General features: G+C 41.1%; 1 protein-coding gene and 1 long non-coding RNA gene across 2 annotated transcripts in view; one reads left to right on the top strand and one right to left on the bottom strand.

Annotated features, from left to right (window-relative positions):
- LOC123037406 overlaps window positions 1–20611 on the top strand; it is a 115228-nt gene that overhangs the window by 76110 nt on the left and 18507 nt on the right. The window contains exon 2 of the long non-coding RNA XR_006417478.1: window positions 2408–2968. This is a non-coding gene — a long non-coding RNA (uncharacterized LOC123037406). The remainder of the gene's footprint in view (window positions 1–2407; window positions 2969–20611) is intronic.
- The window catches only part of LOC108041122 (dendritic arbor reduction protein 1), a 30876-nt gene that overhangs the window by 3573 nt on the left and 6692 nt on the right, over window positions 1–20611 (bottom strand). Inside the window, 6 exon segments of the mRNA XM_017118929.2 lie at window positions 939–998; window positions 3232–3442; window positions 3444–3613; window positions 3616–3937; window positions 4390–5093; window positions 5866–6484. Coding sequence (XP_016974418.2) covers window positions 939–998; window positions 3232–3442; window positions 3444–3613; window positions 3616–3937; window positions 4390–5093; window positions 5866–6484 — 2086 coding nt within the window.

Genomic DNA, 20611 nt, shown 5'->3' with positions numbered 1-20611 from the left:
TTTCCCTCTTCTTTTTTGTGGAGTTATTAAACGTGCGGCCCATAAAACGAAGACAGGTGATCTCGGTGATCGGTGGCCAGCGGATCGTCAAGTGTAATCCGAGCAAGGAGGAAATGCAGGCCAAACGTGCGCCCAGCTGATGGCGTTGGCGATTGCCGATTGCCGATGTTGCAACTGCCAACTTGCAACTGCAACTGACCACAAAAAATGGAGAAAAAAAACGTAGCCAGAGCCGCAAAAACAAACCGTACAAATCACGATTTTCGCTGCGGTTGCCTCCGTGGTGCAGAAATTGAAAATGAACAGCACACAGAAAATTATTTTGAAGATCAACGAGATGAGATTACATTTTGAATTTAAATGGGGCCTTGAAAACACCCTAAAAATTATTTTGTTAATTTTAACAATAAATACTTTTAAAGTCTTAATAAAATGAAAACTATAAACTGATGCGATTGACAAACAAATCTGTTTAAAAACAATCAAACTTTTATCAGTTTAAAAAATCTATAAAGTAATCAGGTGTTTTGAAAAACCTAAAACTTAAAAATATGATAATATTTTGATTAGAATTCTTTTCTTGTCAAATGAGAAAAGGTTTTTATATTTGTTCTCAGTGCACGGCACTCAAAAAAAAGGCGCTCGAAGCTCTCTGGGCCTTGGCAAATTATGTGCTGGCAACTACAAATATGAGCGCGCGAATTAATCAAAAGGCGACGGTTGCCCAACGTCCCGAAAAAACCGAGTGGTGCAGCTGTTCGCCGGTGGCTCATCGGTGGTTCAGTGGTGCAGTTGGGTCGGCTTTTTGTTCAGTGGTGCACAGCCCACATGCGAGCTGAAGGATCGCAGTGGACCAATCCGCGACAGCGGGTCATAGTCGGGGTCACCAAGTGGGTGGTTGGGATTTAAATGGGGTCTTTGCTCAAGGGAAAACTCACCGGTGTGTATCCTTTGATGGGCCTTCAGATGCGAGCTCTTCGTGTAGACCTTGGAGCAACCTGGAAGGAGATTATAGGAAAAAGATGTAAAACCAAGCGTTGTCTTTTTAATTTTTAGTGTTTTAACTAAAGTACTGATGGCAAAACAAATTCAAGAAAACTCATAGTGGCTATTATATCGAGAAATTAATTACACCTTCCCAAGGCTAAAATTATCAAATAGGTTTTAAAATGGTTATGGTTAATTATTTGGCGCCCCAAAACCAAAGCTCAAAAATATAAAGTCCATATATCTTTTAACTATTAAAATGAACTTCACTGAAAATATTGTGTCTTTAAAAACCACAGCTTAAAACCATTTATTGCCTGTAATTGTTTATATCTTCGAGCATCTGAAGGCTATAACATTTGTTGAGTGCACTTGCTCACTTTCGCATTTCCCCTTCAACACAATATTAGATATCACAATAGAGGAGCATCGAATCTCGAGTCCGGATAGAAGAGCCATTTCCAAAAAAAGTGGGTCAGTGGGCGTGGGCCATTAATTAGCGAGTGAAAGTTGCACGAGATTCAGCAGCAACCAGCGAGATGCAACATGCAACCTGCAACACCGCAGAGCGAGTGACATTTATGAGGCACTTTAGTGCCCCTTTCCCAAAAAGGATTTCCCGGGGATCCCCGCACGTACGGCTCTAATTGAAAGCTGCCTTTAAACGTGCCACGAAACACAATGCCTCGAAGAATGTTGCTGACAACCAGCAACTTGCAGCAGCAACTGGCGACCAGCAACTGGCATCCAGCAACTGGCAACTGGCAACTAGCAACCTGCAACTTGCAACGATCGGCGACAGTTAGACAGTTGGAGATACCAAAAATCGCAGCCGAATCGGAGGAACTCCAGACATAACTCACTGTCTGATGCGTGCGCTTATGGCATAATAACTTCATTTGGACAGCCTTTCGGTCGCAGTTGCCTCAAAATGGCCATGGCCAACGTGTCAGACAATTGTCAATTATTTATTAGTGGCAACGCACGTAGTCGGCTACGAACAAGCGACATTGGGACACGGACGGCATGGAGTTTGGATTTCTCAGATTGGGCCAGACAGCGTCGCCTTAAGTGCTTTTTGGGCCGTAATAGTGATCCATCGATAGCTAATGGATAGTATTTGAAGCGGTTCTCTGCGGAGACTGCGGGTGATGTGATCTCATCCTCGGTTTACGCCGATCTCGACGAGATTAAGCTAACAGTGAGTTTATTTCATTGGGAGATCTTAAAGTGATTCAAAGCCACTCTAAAATTAGATTCGTTTGACGCGAGGGTGCTGTTAAGTATTCCAAAGATTAATTGCCAGCGATATTTTCTATTGATAATTCTTTTTAAGTTCTTAATTAAAAATATATTAAAATTTCTGTCCATTTGCTCACTGATAATATAATATATTCTCCTGTATCTTAATTCATTTCAGAACTACCGATCATTTTTCCCCCATTGATCATCGCTGACTCAATGATCTCTCGCCCACCTATGACATTGAAAACGCATATTGGCCAGGCTAATATAAAACATGCAACTGTAACAAAAGCCCAGGAAAGTGGAAGGTGGCTCGAAGCTCTTACATAAATATGGCAATTGGCTAATTAGAATTACAAAGAAGGCAATTGAAAAAGCGCCACAACAGCGACTGCGACACCAGAAACTTGGCAGCGGGAACTGTCAGTCGCACAGCAAGAAAACAGAAAACAGAAAGATAATAAATAAATGTATAGATAAATAGAGAATAAATAAATGCCGATTGGAAAAACGCGGCACGCATGCGCAATGAGGATCGCACGTGGAGTGGAGTTAGCTGTTGGCTGAAAGTGGGCGGAAAAGGGGCGGAAAAGGGGGCGCAAGGCGACTTTGTTACGAAAAGTGTCGCAAAACGCGCCAAATGATAAATGATATGGCGGCATGCAGCGACTAACAATCAAAGATGAGGAAGCGCATCTCCAGAGATCTCGAGAAGATGGCATCTTGACAAATAAGGGTATGTAGAAAGCTTTTCTATTTTTAAGACTATTTCAACAGTTTTCTTTTTAATATTATGTTGTGGTATTTTTCCAGTTTTTTACTTTGTTTACTTAACTTATGACAAACTCAAATGTTGTTAGACTTTTTCTGATATTTGGTAGGGATTCTCTTGGCTTTAGCTAGATATTTGATCTTGTTATTTTGTTTAGGTTGAAAAATGTTTTTAATTTTTGAAACCAAAGCATTTTAAAGGTATTTCCTTAAATGTATTTTACTCACCCACGAAATCACAGTGGTGAATGCGTCGCTTCTCCAACTCGGGATTATTCCGGCGGTTGTAGCGCACTGTGCGCACACTCATCAAACTGGCGATGTGTGCCGCCGTTCCTGGTTGGTGGTGCGAGTGCCGGCCACGCCTTCCGCCCCCCGAAGAGCGGGGGGTGGGGGGTGGTTGCTGTTGCTGCTGCACCTGCTGCTGCTGCTGGCTGCTGCTGTTGTTGCTGCTGCTGAATGGCACTGGCGGGCGTTAAGGTGGTCAGAGTGGTGGTGGCGGTGGTGCAGCTGCCGTTGCTGCCCGTGACTGCACCACCCAAAAGTTGCAGCGTGGGCGGTGGGTTGATCAGGCCCAGCACATGACCTTGCTGGTAGGGCGGCGGGGGGTGGTGCGGCGTTGGGCGGCTGCTGCGGCGGCGGCGGCCACCATTGAGCTCCCTGGACTGCCGGGATCCGAACTGGGCGGGGTCAGAGGTGGCACGAACATATGGCGACTGGCGGAGGAGGCCGATGACGAGGAGATGGACGAGGAGGAGGCGGAGGGGGTGCTGGGTGCCGCGGGGGGACACAGTTGCTGCAGTTGCTGTTGCTGCTGCTGCTGTTGTTGTTGTTGCTGTTGAGCACCGAGTTGAGCTGTGGGCGTGGCAGTGGCGGAGGCGGTGGCTGACGCAGCGACCGATGGCGGGTGTATTTGGTATTTGGTGTGGAAGGTCTGTAGAGTTCAATAAGGGGGAGAAATTTTAATTATTAAACACTTTCTTCTAAAATCTTAAAATACTTTAAAATTTGAGGTGATGTAATAACATTGGAATTACAATTTACATATGATTTTAAGATTCTATATTTCAAAGCACTTCAATGTATTCCTAACTTCTTAATCTTTTAATTTCCTCATGGATTTAATTAATTAAAAAAAAAATCATATATGTTTTATGTATTTAAATAGATACTCTGAGAACTATAGATTTTTAAGGGTTTTCACGCTCGCCTTTTGAAGAATAAAAATCAATGTTTAGAACTGAAGTAGCAATCATTTTGGAAAAGTTTTTGAACTTCTCAAAATTTTGCTGTTGTTCATAGCTTTTTTGTGGGTTTATTTTTTTCTGAGTGCTATTGCTTATCGCAGATGTGGCAATGTTGCAAATGCAAATCCCCGTCACTCACCTGACTGCTGTGCCAGCTGTAGCCGTAGGAGTTGCTGCTGCTACCGTTGAGATAGCCGCCGCCCGATCCGGCGACCAATTGAGATGCGTACTGTTGCTGATAGGAGGAGGTGTTGCTGCTGCTGTCGCCGGGGGTCGCCAGTTTGGGGCTGCTGCTGCTGCTGCTGTGCTGCAGATGTTGCAGCTGCTGCTGCTGCTGCTGCTGTTGCAGTTGCAACTCCACCACCTCGACAGCGGGTGGCAAGCCCGGCAGCGACAAACTGGGATGATGCTGGTACAAGTGCTGCTGCTGATAATGTTGCTGATAGTGTTGCTGCTGGTATTGCTGCTGCTGATGTTGCTGCTGGTGTTGCTGCTGCTGTTGCTGATGTTGCTGCTGTCGCTGCTGCTGCTGCTGTTTCTCGGTCTTTATCTCCAGGGGACTGAGCAACGGGGTCGAGAAAGTCTCCAGCAAACTCTCATCGATCGCCTCCATCTTGACCTGCGGCAGCTGCGATGTTGCAGGTTCGCCGGTGTTGCTGCTGCCGTTGCCGCTGTTGCTGCTGCTGTTGCCACCGTTGTTGTTGCTGCTGCTGCTGCTGCTCAGCATGAGCGCGTTCTCCGGATCGATATTTTGGATTGAGGTAGTAATATCGTCCCAGAGCACGGGTCGCTGGTAGGGATCGTCCAGCGGATCGGCGTAGAGAGCCTCTTTGTTTTTGGTTTCTGTGTGCAATCGAAAATGGATAGAAAAGCGCCTTATAATCGTCTGCTAACACTTTATGCAAATCGCCGGCATGGGGAATTATTAATGTACACAATGAAATCTCGCATATGCATGAAATTTCTAAACAGCTGCTCATTTGTTTGACTATTTTTAGAGTCGCTATTTAGCGAAGGGGGGTCCGCAATCAGAATTGAAACTTTTCGTCTAGGGTTGGAGGTGTTTATTGATAGGCTTGGGTTCAGTGATTGATGGAGGGGAATCTACTTAACTAAAAAAAAAATTAAGTCCCAAGAAATGGCATTTTGGAATTATGGCTTAAAAATGATAAACGCCTTTTACCTTTAAATAGGTATATTTTTAATACTTCGAGTTTTTGAAGAATACACTTGACTTTAAATCTGTTTTTACTTGAAAGTGTTTTAAGTGGTGTTCCATAGCTAAAAACAATTGGTTAGCGATTTGATTTTAAAAGTGCGGATAAATTAAATCTAATTAATCGATTTTAAATGTTCCTTATTTGTGTGATTGTCAGCTAAAGCTCATTGCCTGTTCGTGGCGACCCCAATCTGTTTTGTGAGCAGGGTCTCCGGCTTGTCTGCGTTGTTTTTTGGGCGGTTTCAGATTTCACATTTCGGCACCGAACCGCAAACACGTTGCCATCGCTTGTTTTTCTCTACTTTGCTATTGACTTGCGAGATTTCACCATGCGTGTAATTTTGTGTGCCCATCAAAGTTCCCATTCCCACTGGCAGTCTCCCCCGATTTACCCACCATATAGATACTCCTTGTCGCTGGAGGTCGCACCACCCGCTGCCGCACCAACCACCGCACCACCGTAGCCCAAAGCCACATCGTAGGGCGCACCGTCGTAGAGTGGGGCACAGCCGTAGGCTCCGTTCGAGTTGGAATTCGGGGATCCGGCGGGCTGGAGTTGCTGGTGTTGCTGCTGCGACTGTTGGTGTTGCTGCTGTGCATGTGCAACATCGCCGACGTACGAGGGGGCGGTGAGGTGGGGCCACGCCTCCGATGCACCACTTTCGCCACTTTGCAGGCTGTGCGAGTGGTGCTGCTGGTGCAAATGGTGGTGCTGGTGGTGGTGCTGATGGGAGTGATGGTGGTGCAGGTGGTGGTGGAACTGATGCTGCTGATGGCCGCTGGCCGCCAAACTGTTGTTGTTGTTGTTGCCGGTGGGTGTTTGGCTGCCGTTGCTGTTGTTGCTGCTGCTGTTGCTGCTGTGATTGTTGTTGCTGCTGCTGTTGTTGTTGTTGTTATTGTTGTTGTTGTTGTTCCCAGCTGCGGCGGCTGCTGCCAGAACCTCAAGCTCAACATCGGCTGGCTCGATTTTATGCAGACGCCCCATCAGCTCGTGCCGATAGTCAAGTTCCGGGGACTGAAAAGGGGGGAAAAAACGGAGAGAAAACTTATGAGCAATTGAAGAAAAACACTTGCAAAAAAATAACTACAGATGGTCAAGATATATATTTTAAAAATAAATCTTTATTGACTTACAATTTTCTAGCTAAGAGAAAGTTGGTAAATATTTTGTTTCCTTAAATATAAAATCAATTTCTAAAATTACTTGACCAACAAAATAAATAAAAACTAGTTAGCATATTCGTGTAACTTTTGTGCGAGTTATAATTATGTACAAAGAACTCTGAGAGAATTTTTTCCTTAGTGTAAAGTGTAAAGTCTTAGCATCTCGTGTGCTAACGTATATGACCCATTCGGCAATCACAGCTCCATACCATCTTATTTCTCTTCTTTGGCGTCCAGCTCTATCTGCGCCGCTTCCCTCCCATAAATTTTGATTAAACTTTTATCGCCCTGCAACACTTTGAGCTGCCACTTGAGCAATCTCGTGCCCACTGCCCACTGCCCCCTGTCCGAATCATTCGAGTCTTATCTTTACGTTCATTTCTTTTCTCCGACTTTATTTTTATTGCATTCTTCGCTTCAATTTCGTTTTGCTCGGCACCGAAATTTGTTGTTTGTAGATTTGTCCTCTGATTTTTATTTTTATTTCGATTTTGATTTTTATTTTTATTGCCGCAGCCCGGGATCTTAATGCTTATGCGCTTTTAGGGGAATGCATGTTCGTTGTCTAAGTCATTCGTTTTGAGTGGGGTATTTGTCGAATTTGAATATCTCTTCGCGAGCTGCGCAAACGAGAACAAATAGAAACGCGCTAAACTTGTGGCTTTTGTCATGCAAAGACTGCTTTTTTTTATTTTTGTTTGCGGACTTGAGGCCTACAGATTGATAATTCTGGAGATGATTTACACATCAAGTTCACTTCCCATACACCACGGTTTTTATGGAATTTTCTTTGGCCTTTTGTTTTAACTTGTGCTGTTACTTGAAACGTGTTCCTTGTTTCTGCGACTTGATTGTCTTTTGTTTTATTTAATTATAAGTGATCAGAGAATGGCTAATTTATGGGAACACTTAAGGTGGTTTAGGCAAACATAATAATCGTTTGGCAAATTAGTGAAATTTTTTATACCCGATCGAGCCGGGCTTTTCACATGCAAATGATGAGGCCAAGGGCCCATATATCAAACCAACTGTCGATCGGCGAAGGCTGGCCATAAAAAATAGCAGAAACCAACGAAAATCTGACTCAAATTCGAGAAATGCCCGACACTGACTCACTCCCACCGAACAAAACTTCGAAACTCCGACAACAAATGTTGGCTCGTTTCTGTTTTATGAGCTGAAAATTTACGAGCGTGGCAAATTATTTTAGCTGCAATATTTTTGCGCCAGCATTTTTCATTTTATTGGCTGCGGTCGCTTTATTTTCTTTCCTTTTTTTTGGGCTATGGATTTTTGCCAGACCCCCATGGTACTATTTTTATTTTTGTTTTTTGGGCTTTTGAGTAATGTTTGCTCGCCGCTGAGGTCAACATGGCGTGTGATAATTTTAATAGATTTTTGTGTTTCATTGCGGGTCGTATGAGTAATGTCTGGAGCTGCCATTTTCCGCCGCGAAGTGTGGAGCTGTGGTTTTCCACGAACCACAGAGTTTTCCAACTTGGCAAATGTTCTGTGTTCTGAATGGGGTTTTTTCATTTTGTGGAGTGAGTTAGTTAGTTGTCGCGCTAGGGCGCATTTAGTGGGCTCCCCACGCAAATGACCTCATAAGAATGCGTGGAGCGTCGTCTTTGGAAGCCTCGCGGAATCTTTAAGTGGGTTCGATTGGACTTTGGGAGCCAGCTCCCAGCACCAAGCAACAAGCACCACCACCGTCCAAACGGTAATTGTGTGACAGCCAACAGAACCACAAACATGAATTTCAATTATGAACTTTTCTGTTCTTTTGGACATTTCTTCTGGCCGAGGTGAAATTATGCTCAGGTACTTATAATTTCAATTTCTTTGTACCGACTGGCACGCAAAAGTATTTTTATTTATTTATGATTTTTTCGAGCATTAAAATGCCGTTGTCAATAATCACTTCTGACGGCAGCGTCAATAAATGGGTATTATGTACGTATAAAAATTTGCATAAATTGTACTGGAGAAGGGAGTTCGAATGGCCGGTCTGTCCCGCTTTTGTCTGTGAGTTATTTGCCCATTTTGTGTGGAAGTCTTTGAACATTTTTTGTTATTGTTTATTGATCTGACCCATTTGGAGTGTTGATGAATTGGGTTTTAGAGCCTAGTGTTGTAAAATTGCAGCTGAAGCAGTCGCGATAATGATTTATTCACTACGAGAAATTATAATTGTAGAAAGGGTCAATTGCTTTTACAATTACTTTTAGAGAGGTGTCATTTGCTTGAGTAGGTAACTATTTGGGTTTATGGAAGTGGCCATAGTTATGACTTAGTAGCTAAAAGAGACAAAAGCTTAAAGAAATTAAATATGGAAATATTTTCGTTTTTTGATTTGTTAGCTGAACCTTCAAAGTGGCTACCAAAATAATTTAAATATGTTTGAGGTGTGACTTTGCCACTTATAGAAATAACTACTATTTATGAGTTAAACGTCCTAAAGAATTTCTTATTAGGAGTTGCTTTCAATTGGTTTTGGAATCGCTTTAATTTTTGGGGTTACCACAACATTGTTATTTGTTGGAGAGTTATGAATTTATTATAGTTGGTGTTACTATTGAATTTAAATTGTTTATGCCTTTTATGGAGGTCGCCACCATATATTTTAAACAATCTGTTTAATAGGTAAATAACAGTTATTAATTATTTAATATTTAATTTAACTGTCAAAAACAGTAAAATCTTAATTACTTCAAAATAACATTTAACAAATCCTTAATATCTGTGAAATTATTTACAATAATTTATTGTTGAGGCAAAACCTCTCGTGCCACTTTCCCTGCAATTCAACCTGTCGGCAATCTCAAAAGGCAAACAAAGGCTTCGTTTTCACCGGCAATACTTGTATAATTTGAGTCGATTTTCTCATATTCCGCGTCTCGAATTCGGCATGCCCCGTTTCGAGTGCATTTTGCGGCTGTTTAGCGATTCGTTTTGGTGATTTTTCATAGCCATCTCTGACTTTTATGTGGACTGACAGGCGATGGCGTTGACTGGTTGCGGCTTCTGCCGCAGATGCACTGTGCAACCAGCACCCAGCAACCTGCAAAACATTGCAAGTGCAACTGCAACTGCAACCGAAGTTGCTGCTTTGGCATTTCTCAGGTGAATGGCAGCCGAAACGTGATGAGTTGCTTGGGTCTTAATGGCCAAGAGCGTTAAGTGCACAAATAAAGTTGTTAACTATTGTTTAACGCCACCGCCATGGAAAACAAGACATTGCTGTACCTACACATGTAGTGGGGACAAAAAACAAGACACAAAAAGGCAATATTTATATGAAAAACAAGCAGAAAGCATAAAAAATAATGACAAACATAAATATCAACTTTACGAGTGCAACGTGACTTCATTTAAAATCGAACAAAATATGCAAAATAAAGCACTGGCAACTCGGATACGCACGCACACATACACGTACGGACACCAATACATATAAGCCCGTCGCACGTGCGTGTTCGTGGTCAAGAACCTCAGACCAAATTTGGCACTTGCTGCGAGAAATGAAAACAAACAGGGAAGCCAACAAATATACCTCCAAAAAAAAGCCCATAAAAATTAATAAATTTTATGTTCCATTATATACGTTGTTACTCTTTTTTTTGTTTCTTTAAACAACTTCGGAGGCCGTTTTGCATTTTAAAGAGCCGTCGTCTACCGCGAGCCCCGTTCACCATTCATTCGGCTGACATTTCTTTTCAATTTGCCTCTATCTATTAACGACCATCAATATGCCAAAAATAACTATATAAAAAAGATGTCAAATTGCCAACTGTTTATCTTGTATTTTTACCTCTATTAATGCGAGGCATTTTCTTAGCCTGCCTTGATATTGAGCCATAAAATTGGCCATTTTGCGTTCGATCTTGGCGGCTGCGACAGCTGCGCATAAAGTCGCTCATAAATGTCGCTCCATAAAACCCGTAAGAAATGGGTCCAAATCATATCAATAACAAAAGCATTTGAACTGCGGGAAGCGATAAATTAAATGCCTAAATGGTCCGACCAGAATGGGGTTATAAAAAGTCAAGAGAGGTGCCCACACAAAAGGCCAGCGGATAGCGATCTAATTGGTGCTGTAATTCCCAAAAACACCCAAAATATGATAGTCTTTACAAGAGATGGGCTTTCTAAAGCGGGCAATCGACTTCATTAACGGCACGTGCCGAATATCAGTTCATCAACGGCTCAAGTAATTCCCCCCCACACACCCAGTGCAAAAAAATATATATATATAAAATGAAACAATGAGTACCTGACTTTTGTGATAAGGCCAACAAAAGGCTGCTTAGAGCCAAGTGAGATGTTTTTGGCAGATAAGCAGAAGCGAAAAGTAATTGCTAGGCCAAGACAAAAAGCCAGAAAGAAAGGCAAGAAAGCAATGGTAGAAATGCTATAGCACCATATAATCGTTAAATAATCGATGGCGTATTGTTCGGCAAACCAATTGCCAATCGCGCCCCAGGGCCAAACTTCAATTGAGTGCAAAAAAGAGAGATATGTATAGGAAGGTAGGTAGGTTGGGTATATAAAAAAAATATATTTCCTGAAATTTTGTTTAATGAAACGACGGCTAATGTTTATTATCGCGCGCCAGTGAAAGTTTCCATTAAGGCAGGAAGCGAATAGACTTGACGCCAGAACAAGTTCGCTGCCTGAGTCTTTCGTTTGGTGAGGGGCGAGAGCAAGTTCGTTGCCAGAGTCTTTCGTTTTCGTGTTGAAACCAATGTCAAATCTCCCGGGCTTGACCCTCTTCAAAGCCCACGGATCGCCGATAAGTAACCCCAAGCCCCCGGGCGCCATAAAAACTAAACGCTAAACCATAAAACCCAACTCAAATCCAGAAGATCGTAAAAATAGTTTAGTTTCAGCACATATGCATATAGACGGTTTGTTTTGGCCATGACTCAGCCAAGGAGCGAAAAGCGATTTGCATAAAAAATCGCTGGCAATTATTTTATTGGACCAACCGCACATAAATCTTGGTCAGCTAAAAAGAGAGCGCAAGAGAGAGAGAGAGAGAGAGGGGGGAAAAGTATGCCAACTATGTTTTTCCGCATTTTCCGCCGGCCAAATCAGCATGGCAAATCAAATTTGGAACAGTAGTTGGATCGCTCTTTTCCTCGGAGGCCAACGACAAGTGCAGCCCATGCTCGACATGCGTTTTGCATCGTTTCGTTTGGTTGCGAAACAGCCAACTCCCTGGATTTTCCCCATTTTCCCCTCTTTTTGGCCAACTTAAATGTCACCAGGGGACTTGAGGCCCGTGTGTCTCCTCCGCGCGATTTGCAGTCAATTTCTGGGAATTGAATTTTGTGTCCATTTGTGGGTCGCGGGGAGATTGCAAGGCGACCACTTTGCATTTGCTTAGAGGAGGCTTTCCGTTGGCTGTCCGATGGATTTGCATCGAATGTCGAATGGGCAATGCCCTGTGGGATGTGGACCCACAAATTTAAGTTAATTTTCCAGACGGACTTACACAAGGAAAACGAAGGGTTAAATAAGTCGGGGAAATGTCATTAAAAGTGCTTGGGATAACTTTGAATTTATTTTGTAGCATTTGATGTCTTATAAACTTTCTTTATGTATGAAATATACAAACTAGTTGCTATGTTTTGTATTGCATATGCTCTTAAAAAATCAAAATGAAGTAATTTATTATTACTGATTAATGCTGCTCAAATTAAAAGTTGTCTTACTGCAAAGACAGCGAAATGACAGAATAAAATAGAGTACTAATTCCATATTCTTTAAATATAGTTTACATTTAAAAATACTAAGATCGCCGATGATAGCCTAATATAAACTATGTTTATAGTTCTTGTAAAAACAAAAAGGGAGCTGTAAATGTGTAACTTTCTGTGAGAATTGCAGTTGATTAGTGTTTGCCTAAGAGGGAATACTAAATTGCTTTAAGTGTACGTCTGAATCCCCCTATTTCCGCAGTCCAGGCTCCCTGCTCGTGGCATGCCACATTGCCTTTGGGTCCGCAGGCAGGCGTGTAGGTATTGACAAGCCAAGCGCTACCTGCTACCATATGTTGCTATATGTTACCCGCGGCACACCGCCTCCCTGGAACTGGGAAACTCTTTACATGGACATTCCCCGGCGAGAATCATTTACACGCGAGCAAATCGCGGGAGGGGGAGAAGGGGTAACTCTGCGGGTTTTGATTCTGTTTATTTGCTTGTCGCCAGCCACAATTTGTCGGCACAGCTGGACGCGTCTCCTTCGCTTTGCTTTGGCACCTGCGAAAGCAAACAGAAACCCACAAGCCAGACTTCGGATGGATAGGGAAAATCTGTTCAGTCCACCGAAGGCCGAACCAAGTTTAACACCTTTATCTGAGGCGAACTCATCAATTAGGTAAAAGAGCGCAAGACGGGCTCATAAATATTTAAAGTGTATTAGGCTGGGGAAAACGAAAGGGCAAGAGAAGGGGGACGAAGCGGAATTTCGGGATACGCAAGAGAGTTTCGGTGCACTGCGAAAAAATAGGGGACTGCAACTGATTTTATTTGTGAATAAAACATATAAAATATCATTGTGTTTTGAAGAGTAAATAAATGCATTTAAATGGTGGTAAAACTCAATATTAAACCACTTAAGATTTATTTTTGGTTTTGATTGAATAATTACTTCTATCTACCATTTTCTCTGCGTGTAAAAGAGGTCTGGAGAAACTGCTGGGGGACACACAAGGTGTCAATTTGACATAAATGGGTCTCGTATCTTCTACTCGAGCCACGCTCGTGTCGTTTACATAATTAAATGAGGTCTGCCCCTCGCAGCCCGATCCACCTTATTTTCTCCGTTTTTTTTCTAATCGTAAAAGAGGCGCTAAGTGGCAGGGCAAACAAACACAGTACAGCACAAATCTCTCGAAAAGGTGTTAAAAGAAAAGCATGAAGCGTTTATCTCGCCTCTCTATTTTCGATTTCTCAAAAGTCCATTAAAAAAATCAAATGTTGCTGGTCATCTTTAATAGGGGCAGCTGCAAATAAGTCCGGCTCATTCATCAGCTGCGGTCAAATGGTAGATCATCATCATAAATTTAGCTCAGCCCGCCCCCATATCGTTTTAAGGATCCGCCGGTGAGACCTTAACCCTCTGGAGAGTTCGTCTGCCGTATTGACACCCTCTTGACGTCATTCGCCGTCAGTGTCTCTTTCATTAGCGTTCGGGTTATTAACCACCTTAACCCCTGGCACCCCTTGTCCTTTGGCGGGCATTCTGCCCTTTGGAGCCGGCATTTTAACACCTTTTGCGAAGGTGTGCTGCCTTTGGCATTGGCGTGTGCTGTCGACGACGCGTGCGCGTCTTTAAAAAAATTAACTCGCAATGCCGGACATTGGGTATTTTTTCCGCTTTTTAAGTGCTTACTACGAAACAAAGGTGAAAAATTACGAGTAATCTAGAAGGGCTAAGAATACTACCTGCAATTTCTGTAGTATTCATTATTTTGTAGAGAAAAATAAAACAAAAACGTTGAGATAGATTATTTAAAAAAACATTTTGGCATTAAAGCAAAGCCACTAACAAATCTATAATAATTTCAAAACCATAAAATATATTTAATAAAAAATAAAATCAAATTACATGAGCCTTTATACATTAATGCACAATAAAGTGGCGTTATTGGCTTATTGGTTCAGTTATTGCTTTTTTATATTAGGAGCAATAAAGAGAATCACTCGGTAATCAAAGGCAAAAGTAAAATAAACATTTGATTGGATAATTTTGTGGACTTAATTCTATAATAACGTTGATTATTAATATGCTAAAATATCCAAATTTATTGGTTTAGTAGCTGCGTTGTCTTGAGGAATTTTAATAACGAAGCTATGTTCTTGATTTAACAAATCAATCGACTTTAATTTATACATGTTAAGTGACCCACATTTTTGTAGACCACTTAAATTTCCCATTTCTCAATCTCCCACCAAATATGCCAACCTCTGATTCTGCTGACCCAGATTTTATTGGCGTGATTCATTTGAAAAGCTGCCGCATGTTGCAATCCCCCAGCCATATATACTATATATTCTCGATTGGCGATTCAATGGACCTTTTCAAATGCCATTCATTATGCCACTAAACTTATTAGCTACAAATGTGTCTCCGCAATGTGTCAGTTGCAGTTCCCCAACGGCGGCATAAATCACTTGCCAAAACGGCAGCTCCACCAGAAAACTCGAAAAGCAGAAAAACAGAAGCCACGACAATGGAAACCACAACAAAAACACAATGCCGGGCAGCCAAAGAAATGCGTTAATCAATGCAAGACCCAGAAAAAAAAGAGTTTGCCCAAAAATGGTCAAAAGACCAGCCCACAAAAGTCAGTCTCGCACGTGAGTCCCAAATGATTTGCGAGGGGATTTCGCGGGGGTTTCCAAGAGGTATTCCACTTGCTAAAACATTTTAACTTCCTCATTTGGCGAGACCACAAAAATAAACTCAATACACATTTGCCGATCTCCTACACCCGCCAGCGAATCTGAATCGCACTTCATTAAGACTCGCCGGAATATTTGTAAAAATAACAAAACCAAGAAAAAGGAAACAAAACAAAATTTAAGCTTAAAATATTTGCGCTTTTGTTAACGAGTTGCAAAAAGGCAGTTCCAGAAAGGCAGCAGCAACACAGGCATTTTGCGTTAATGATGCACATTGTTCAATGAAAATGAGAGGCTGAGTCTGAAAAACCGAGGCTGACACCTGCGTAATGAAGGATTTCAGATCTGGAGGTTGATTTTGGCTTTTGTAAACAAATATTGAGATAACAAAAAGCAGGGGAAACTAATTTTGTAAGGTGAAGAAGAAAACAAATTAATATTTTAATGCAATCAACAATAAAATACAACTTACTTAAAGTTATATATAACTGAAAGGTATTTTTAATGTATTTTAACAAACATTATTTCCTTAAAAAAGTTATTACATTTTATTTGGAAACAAGGAAATGGTTATTATGCAATTACGAGTACTGTATGCGCACTTTTATTCAATGACATAAGACTTTCCCTTTAAAATTTGATGAATATTCAGGAGGCTTGAGATTATACATTTTTATTCCTTTTAAAACGTACGTAAAGAGAAACGAGAAAACATTTTTATTCGCAATGTTACTGCCTTGGACACTTAATTCTCACTTTGATTTATGCACATCTCAGCCCACTTTGACGTCAGATGGTGTCCCTCTCCTCTTTTTTTGCAGGTGGGCGTCAATTGGAGCAGCTGCATCCAAAAAATAAAACCCAAAAGCCGAACGACAAACGACAAGCAACAAAACAAGCCACAATGATTGCCCGCTTCCTGCTCAAAAAAAAAAAAGAAATAAGAGTACTGGCAAAAGGGGGCGGGCAGCGAATTATGCACTAAGCGATTGTCATTACAATAAATTTCGCATATTGTGCGCATAAATTTCGCAAATGCTTCAAAGGAGCTCAAAGGCAGCTGGGACATCCAAAACTGGAGTTTGCCATGAGTCACGGGTTCTTATTGTGCCGGAAAACTGGGTCACATTGCGGCGTACGCGAGTGCTTAGAAAACAATGAGTCAACGCCGCGTATACGCAATGTGGGCCAGGCAGTAACTTCTTCGAAGTGACATTTCCAGCTGGGCTTTTTGGCTTTCTGGCTTTTTCGGCCGCATACATATTTCGATTTGGATTTTAGGCAGCTGTCAAGTTGTCAAAACGTTTGCCTTATCGACATTTCAATTAGCTTTGCAGCAGGGAGAAGTTTGCCACATTAACGATATGAATTGATAGTTGGCCTGTCAAAATCTTTTGGCACATATCTATTTCGTCTGACTGCCGTTCAAATATCAGCCGCATTTTGTGCCGACTTGGCAGTCGCATATGCAGATTGTGTGGCAAGTTAAAATGCCAGCAGACATCGCAGGTTTTAACATTTCTCGACTTCTGTTTGGATCGGTTACCCCATCCAGAAAAATCGGCTATATCAGTTGCTCATTCAGCAGTCTATCTGTCCAATTAAGCATTTATTTTGCGACATTTAATTAGGCGAGATAGAGCGTTTAGTAGTTGACTGCGATTGAGTGGAAATATGACAAGCTTTGAGGAGTGGGAAAATGTTATTGATGTTTTTTATTTTGAGTGAATTTACAAAGTTGTAATGCTACAGAACTAAATGCTTACTTACCTTGCCAGGCATAGTTCTTTAATTTATTATTTAAATTGCAAATTATTAATTGAACCATTACTTATTTCCCTTATTCTAAAACATATTTAAAATGAATTCACTCAAGTTTAAAATGTCAATACAATTACCATTGTCTTTATTTAGATAACTAAGTCAACCTTAATGTTGATTAACCTTCAATCTCCCCTTCTCATCTCCCGGAATTTAATTTCATTTTCGGTAGAGATTTATAATTTACAATCCGTACTCGGTGAGCTTTGTTTATGGCTCATTTAGCTAATTTCACTTATTACCCCTTACAGCATACCGCCTTCCATTTGATTTATTTTAACGATCCACCCAAATGAGTTTAATTAAGCAACGGAGGAATATAAACAAAACAAGAAATTCGCTTCCCAATTATTCGAGTCTGCTGCTTATTTGCTTAATTCTCATGTTAAATGCATTTAATTTAACTGTGACATATAAATTATCGGCAACCTTGGGCAATCCGCGTTCTATGTAATTAAATAAATTGGCGGGCGAGAAATGATACATGCGGAGAGTGTGGTGTTTTAAAAACAAATAAACTAAAGTAAGGATAGCCGGGGGCACAAATATTTTGACGATCGGCTTGCACAATTAATAAACAAAAATTGTACAGAATACAGGGGCATAAATTATAAGGCTAACATATGTCTGGACCTGGACATTATACGTATGTATATCCCCCCCAATCCCCAATCCCCGGCAACTGCCAAATGCAATCACGACTCGCAGAATCGGCTGGTAAGAAATCATAGCTCTCTCGCCTGAGACAAATGCGGCATGATGGCCCAAGGGGACAGGCCAAGCAATTACCCACAACTGGGAAATTAAAATGCATGTGCAGTCGATTTTTTGTTTTTTTTATTTTAGTTTTCTTAGGTTTTTAGGGGGCTACTAAGGGGAAGGGGGGGAACCTGGATGCGTGTGGGGCTCTGTGACCCCTTGGACATAAAATATGTGACAGCTTTGACACCAACAAACAAATAACCGCAGCATCCAATCTTTCGTATTCACTTTACTCGCGGGGAACATCATGTCCGACAAGATTTTCGTTTAAAACGCGAACAGGTTTCGCTTTTATTTTCCCTCTGCGTGTGCCGCCTTTCTGGGAACACTGTACTACAGGGAAGTCCCATCGAGATAGCTTTGCTTTTCAGTTGGGCAGAGATATCAACGAAGTTTGTTGAGAATTCATTGATATTTTCAACTAATATTGATACTATCAGGCACTGACCTAAACCTATTTTAAGGTTGTCAAAAATAGGAAATGATTTTAAAAGCTTTGTTTTTTATACTTCTTACTTAAATTATTACTTTTGCAACATTAAAGTCTATTTTAAACTAAATAATTTAAATAAGTTCGTTCAAATAAAATTGAAAAACTCATTATAATCTCGCTATAATATTAGAAGGTTTGTGATACATATTAAATATACAAACCAATAAATTTGAAAATGAAAAGCCAGTAAATTATTATTGTGTAGACCAGTGTAAGCCCAGCGAGAAAGGCAGGCGCAGATTATGCTAATTTTCGGCATTTCATTGAGGAAAAAGTCTTCGTATCTATGAGTCTGTTTATCGGGTGTGAGTGTGTGGGGCATTTCATTGAGGCCAAGCGATATTTACGCAACCAGTTAACAGAAAACTCGAATCCCAAATGGACATGGCCGGCAGAAGTTATTGGGCAAAGGGGAAAAGGGGTGGACAGGTGGGTGAGACTCGGAGTGATACAAAGAGTTGAAACAAAACTCCCAAAAATAGATAAAGGTCCAAGAGGCAAAATGAAATAAATCAACGACCAGACGACGAGGGAATAAACAATAATTTGGTTAAATTAGAAAATCGGTAACAAAAATCAATGATGCTGAAAATTTTCATAATAATAGCGTTAATAGCCATCATAACAACGGTCGTCGGAGACCAAACAATGGATCGATATTTTCGTCTGGGAGGGAAAGGTGGGAAAAGACACTCCGCTGGAGTTTAGGATTGAAGTTTTTGTCGGAGTTTTTGTAGAGAGGCACTAATGGTCGACAAATTGCTGAATGAAATTGATATGGGAATGGTTATGGGGCTAAGGTCTTTGAAACATTTCGGAGCAGAAATATGTGCAAGTAAAATCTGCATAAAAGCACTAAAGTGAAAAGGGGATACAAAAAAAGATAAGGACTTATTTCGCTTATATACTTCTGAATGTATTCGAAAAAGGGACAACGTAAACAGCCAGACTTCTTAATATTTACTTTTCATTTAAAACAATCGCTTAAATAAATTAATTTAATTTTTCTGTAAAATGTTTATAATACTTAAAATCTCTAATTTATGTGGATTCTTGATTTGAGAACATCTCATATTTTATTGCTGTATGACTCCCATTTTATTTAAGTGTAATCATTCGCCAGCAACTTTCATTAATTTTACGCTTTCACTTGGCTTTAGAACAATTTAAAACTATTAAGAATTGAAGTTTATTTTCTTAACTTTTCCTATAATTAAGCTTAGATTTCCATTTTTTCGCCTAACCAAAATGGCGACTCACGAATCGACATTTTCCGTTCTCGTTCTAACGGTTCCAGCGCAATTGTCTTCCTATGTACACATTCTGGTACCGATTATATAGCCATTATATGTACATACTTCCCGTTTGTTGAGCGGTACATGCGCAGTGTCACGCAGTCGCTCAGTTGTTCGCGTTTTCAGTCCGCTCCGCTCGACGGCTGTTAAGCACCATTAAGCAGCTAAAGTCAACGTCGCCATGTTGAGACAGCCCCCGCCCCCTTCCACCCCCCAACGAATGCCGTGCCACTCACCCCCCTTTCAAACACCCCCTCCCCCCCATTGGTCGCTTAACACCAACCAAAAGTCGGCAGAGAAATAGCTAAAGCTTCGCAAGCGCAGCAAATCAAAACACATTTCATAGCTTGAAACAAAGCAAAAAACTCGCATCGAGAGAAAAACGGCAGCTAAAGTTGGGAGAGTATTGGCAGAGGTGGTGGAAAGGGGGGTAAATATTTTGTTTAATATAGTATTTGGTTAAATGGGTTTCTTTTTAACATATACACCTATTTATATAATCTTACTCATGAAATCATGAAATATAATACTTCATTTCATATCATGTAACTTACTTAAATGTTGGAGTGAATTAATACATTTTTGTTCTTTCTTTAAATTAATTAACTTTTTATAAAGCGTAGGCAAACAATTTAGATGACTTAAAAAATATAAATATTTGTATTTAAAACTTTAAAACATTTCAATTACTGCTGCCTTATAGGTTATAACTAAGTGATTAACCCCTTTTATAAAAATTCCTGCTACACCTTTGCTTGCTAAACATTTAAGCCTTCTCATATTTATGCGTGAAGAGTCGAAAATAAAAACAACAATTCAATATTTTACATTTTATTCTTTTGCTGAGACAGTGGTAAAATAGAAACAAAAGCTGCTAAACGTTGCTGCTGGAGTCCATCGCTCGTAGCTCGCTGTCTCTCTCCCACTCGCTGGCTTTACCGCGCTGGCCCCACCCCCCTTAGGCAGTGGGACCCCCCTCGAAACCCGGCCACCCCCTCCACTGCCACGACGCCATTTGCCAAGCGTTTTGCCATATAGTTGCTGCCGTGTTTTTGGTGTTGCTGCCGTGCCGTCGATGTTGCTGCCGTGTTGTTGCTGCTGCTGCTGCCGTCGTTCTGCTCATGTGCGCATGACGAATGACCGCAATTTGCGACAGTTTTTTTTCCCCGGCTCTTAACTATTTTCATTTTTTA

This window comes from Drosophila rhopaloa, unplaced genomic scaffold (genome assembly GCF_018152115.1).
Source record: "Drosophila rhopaloa isolate 14029-0021.01 unplaced genomic scaffold, ASM1815211v1 contig_163, whole genome shotgun sequence".
Lineage (NCBI taxonomy): Eukaryota > Metazoa > Arthropoda > Insecta > Diptera > Drosophilidae > Drosophila > Drosophila rhopaloa.
The sequence above is the reverse complement of the archived record's forward strand: the minus strand, read 5'-3'. Positions and strand labels throughout refer to the sequence as shown.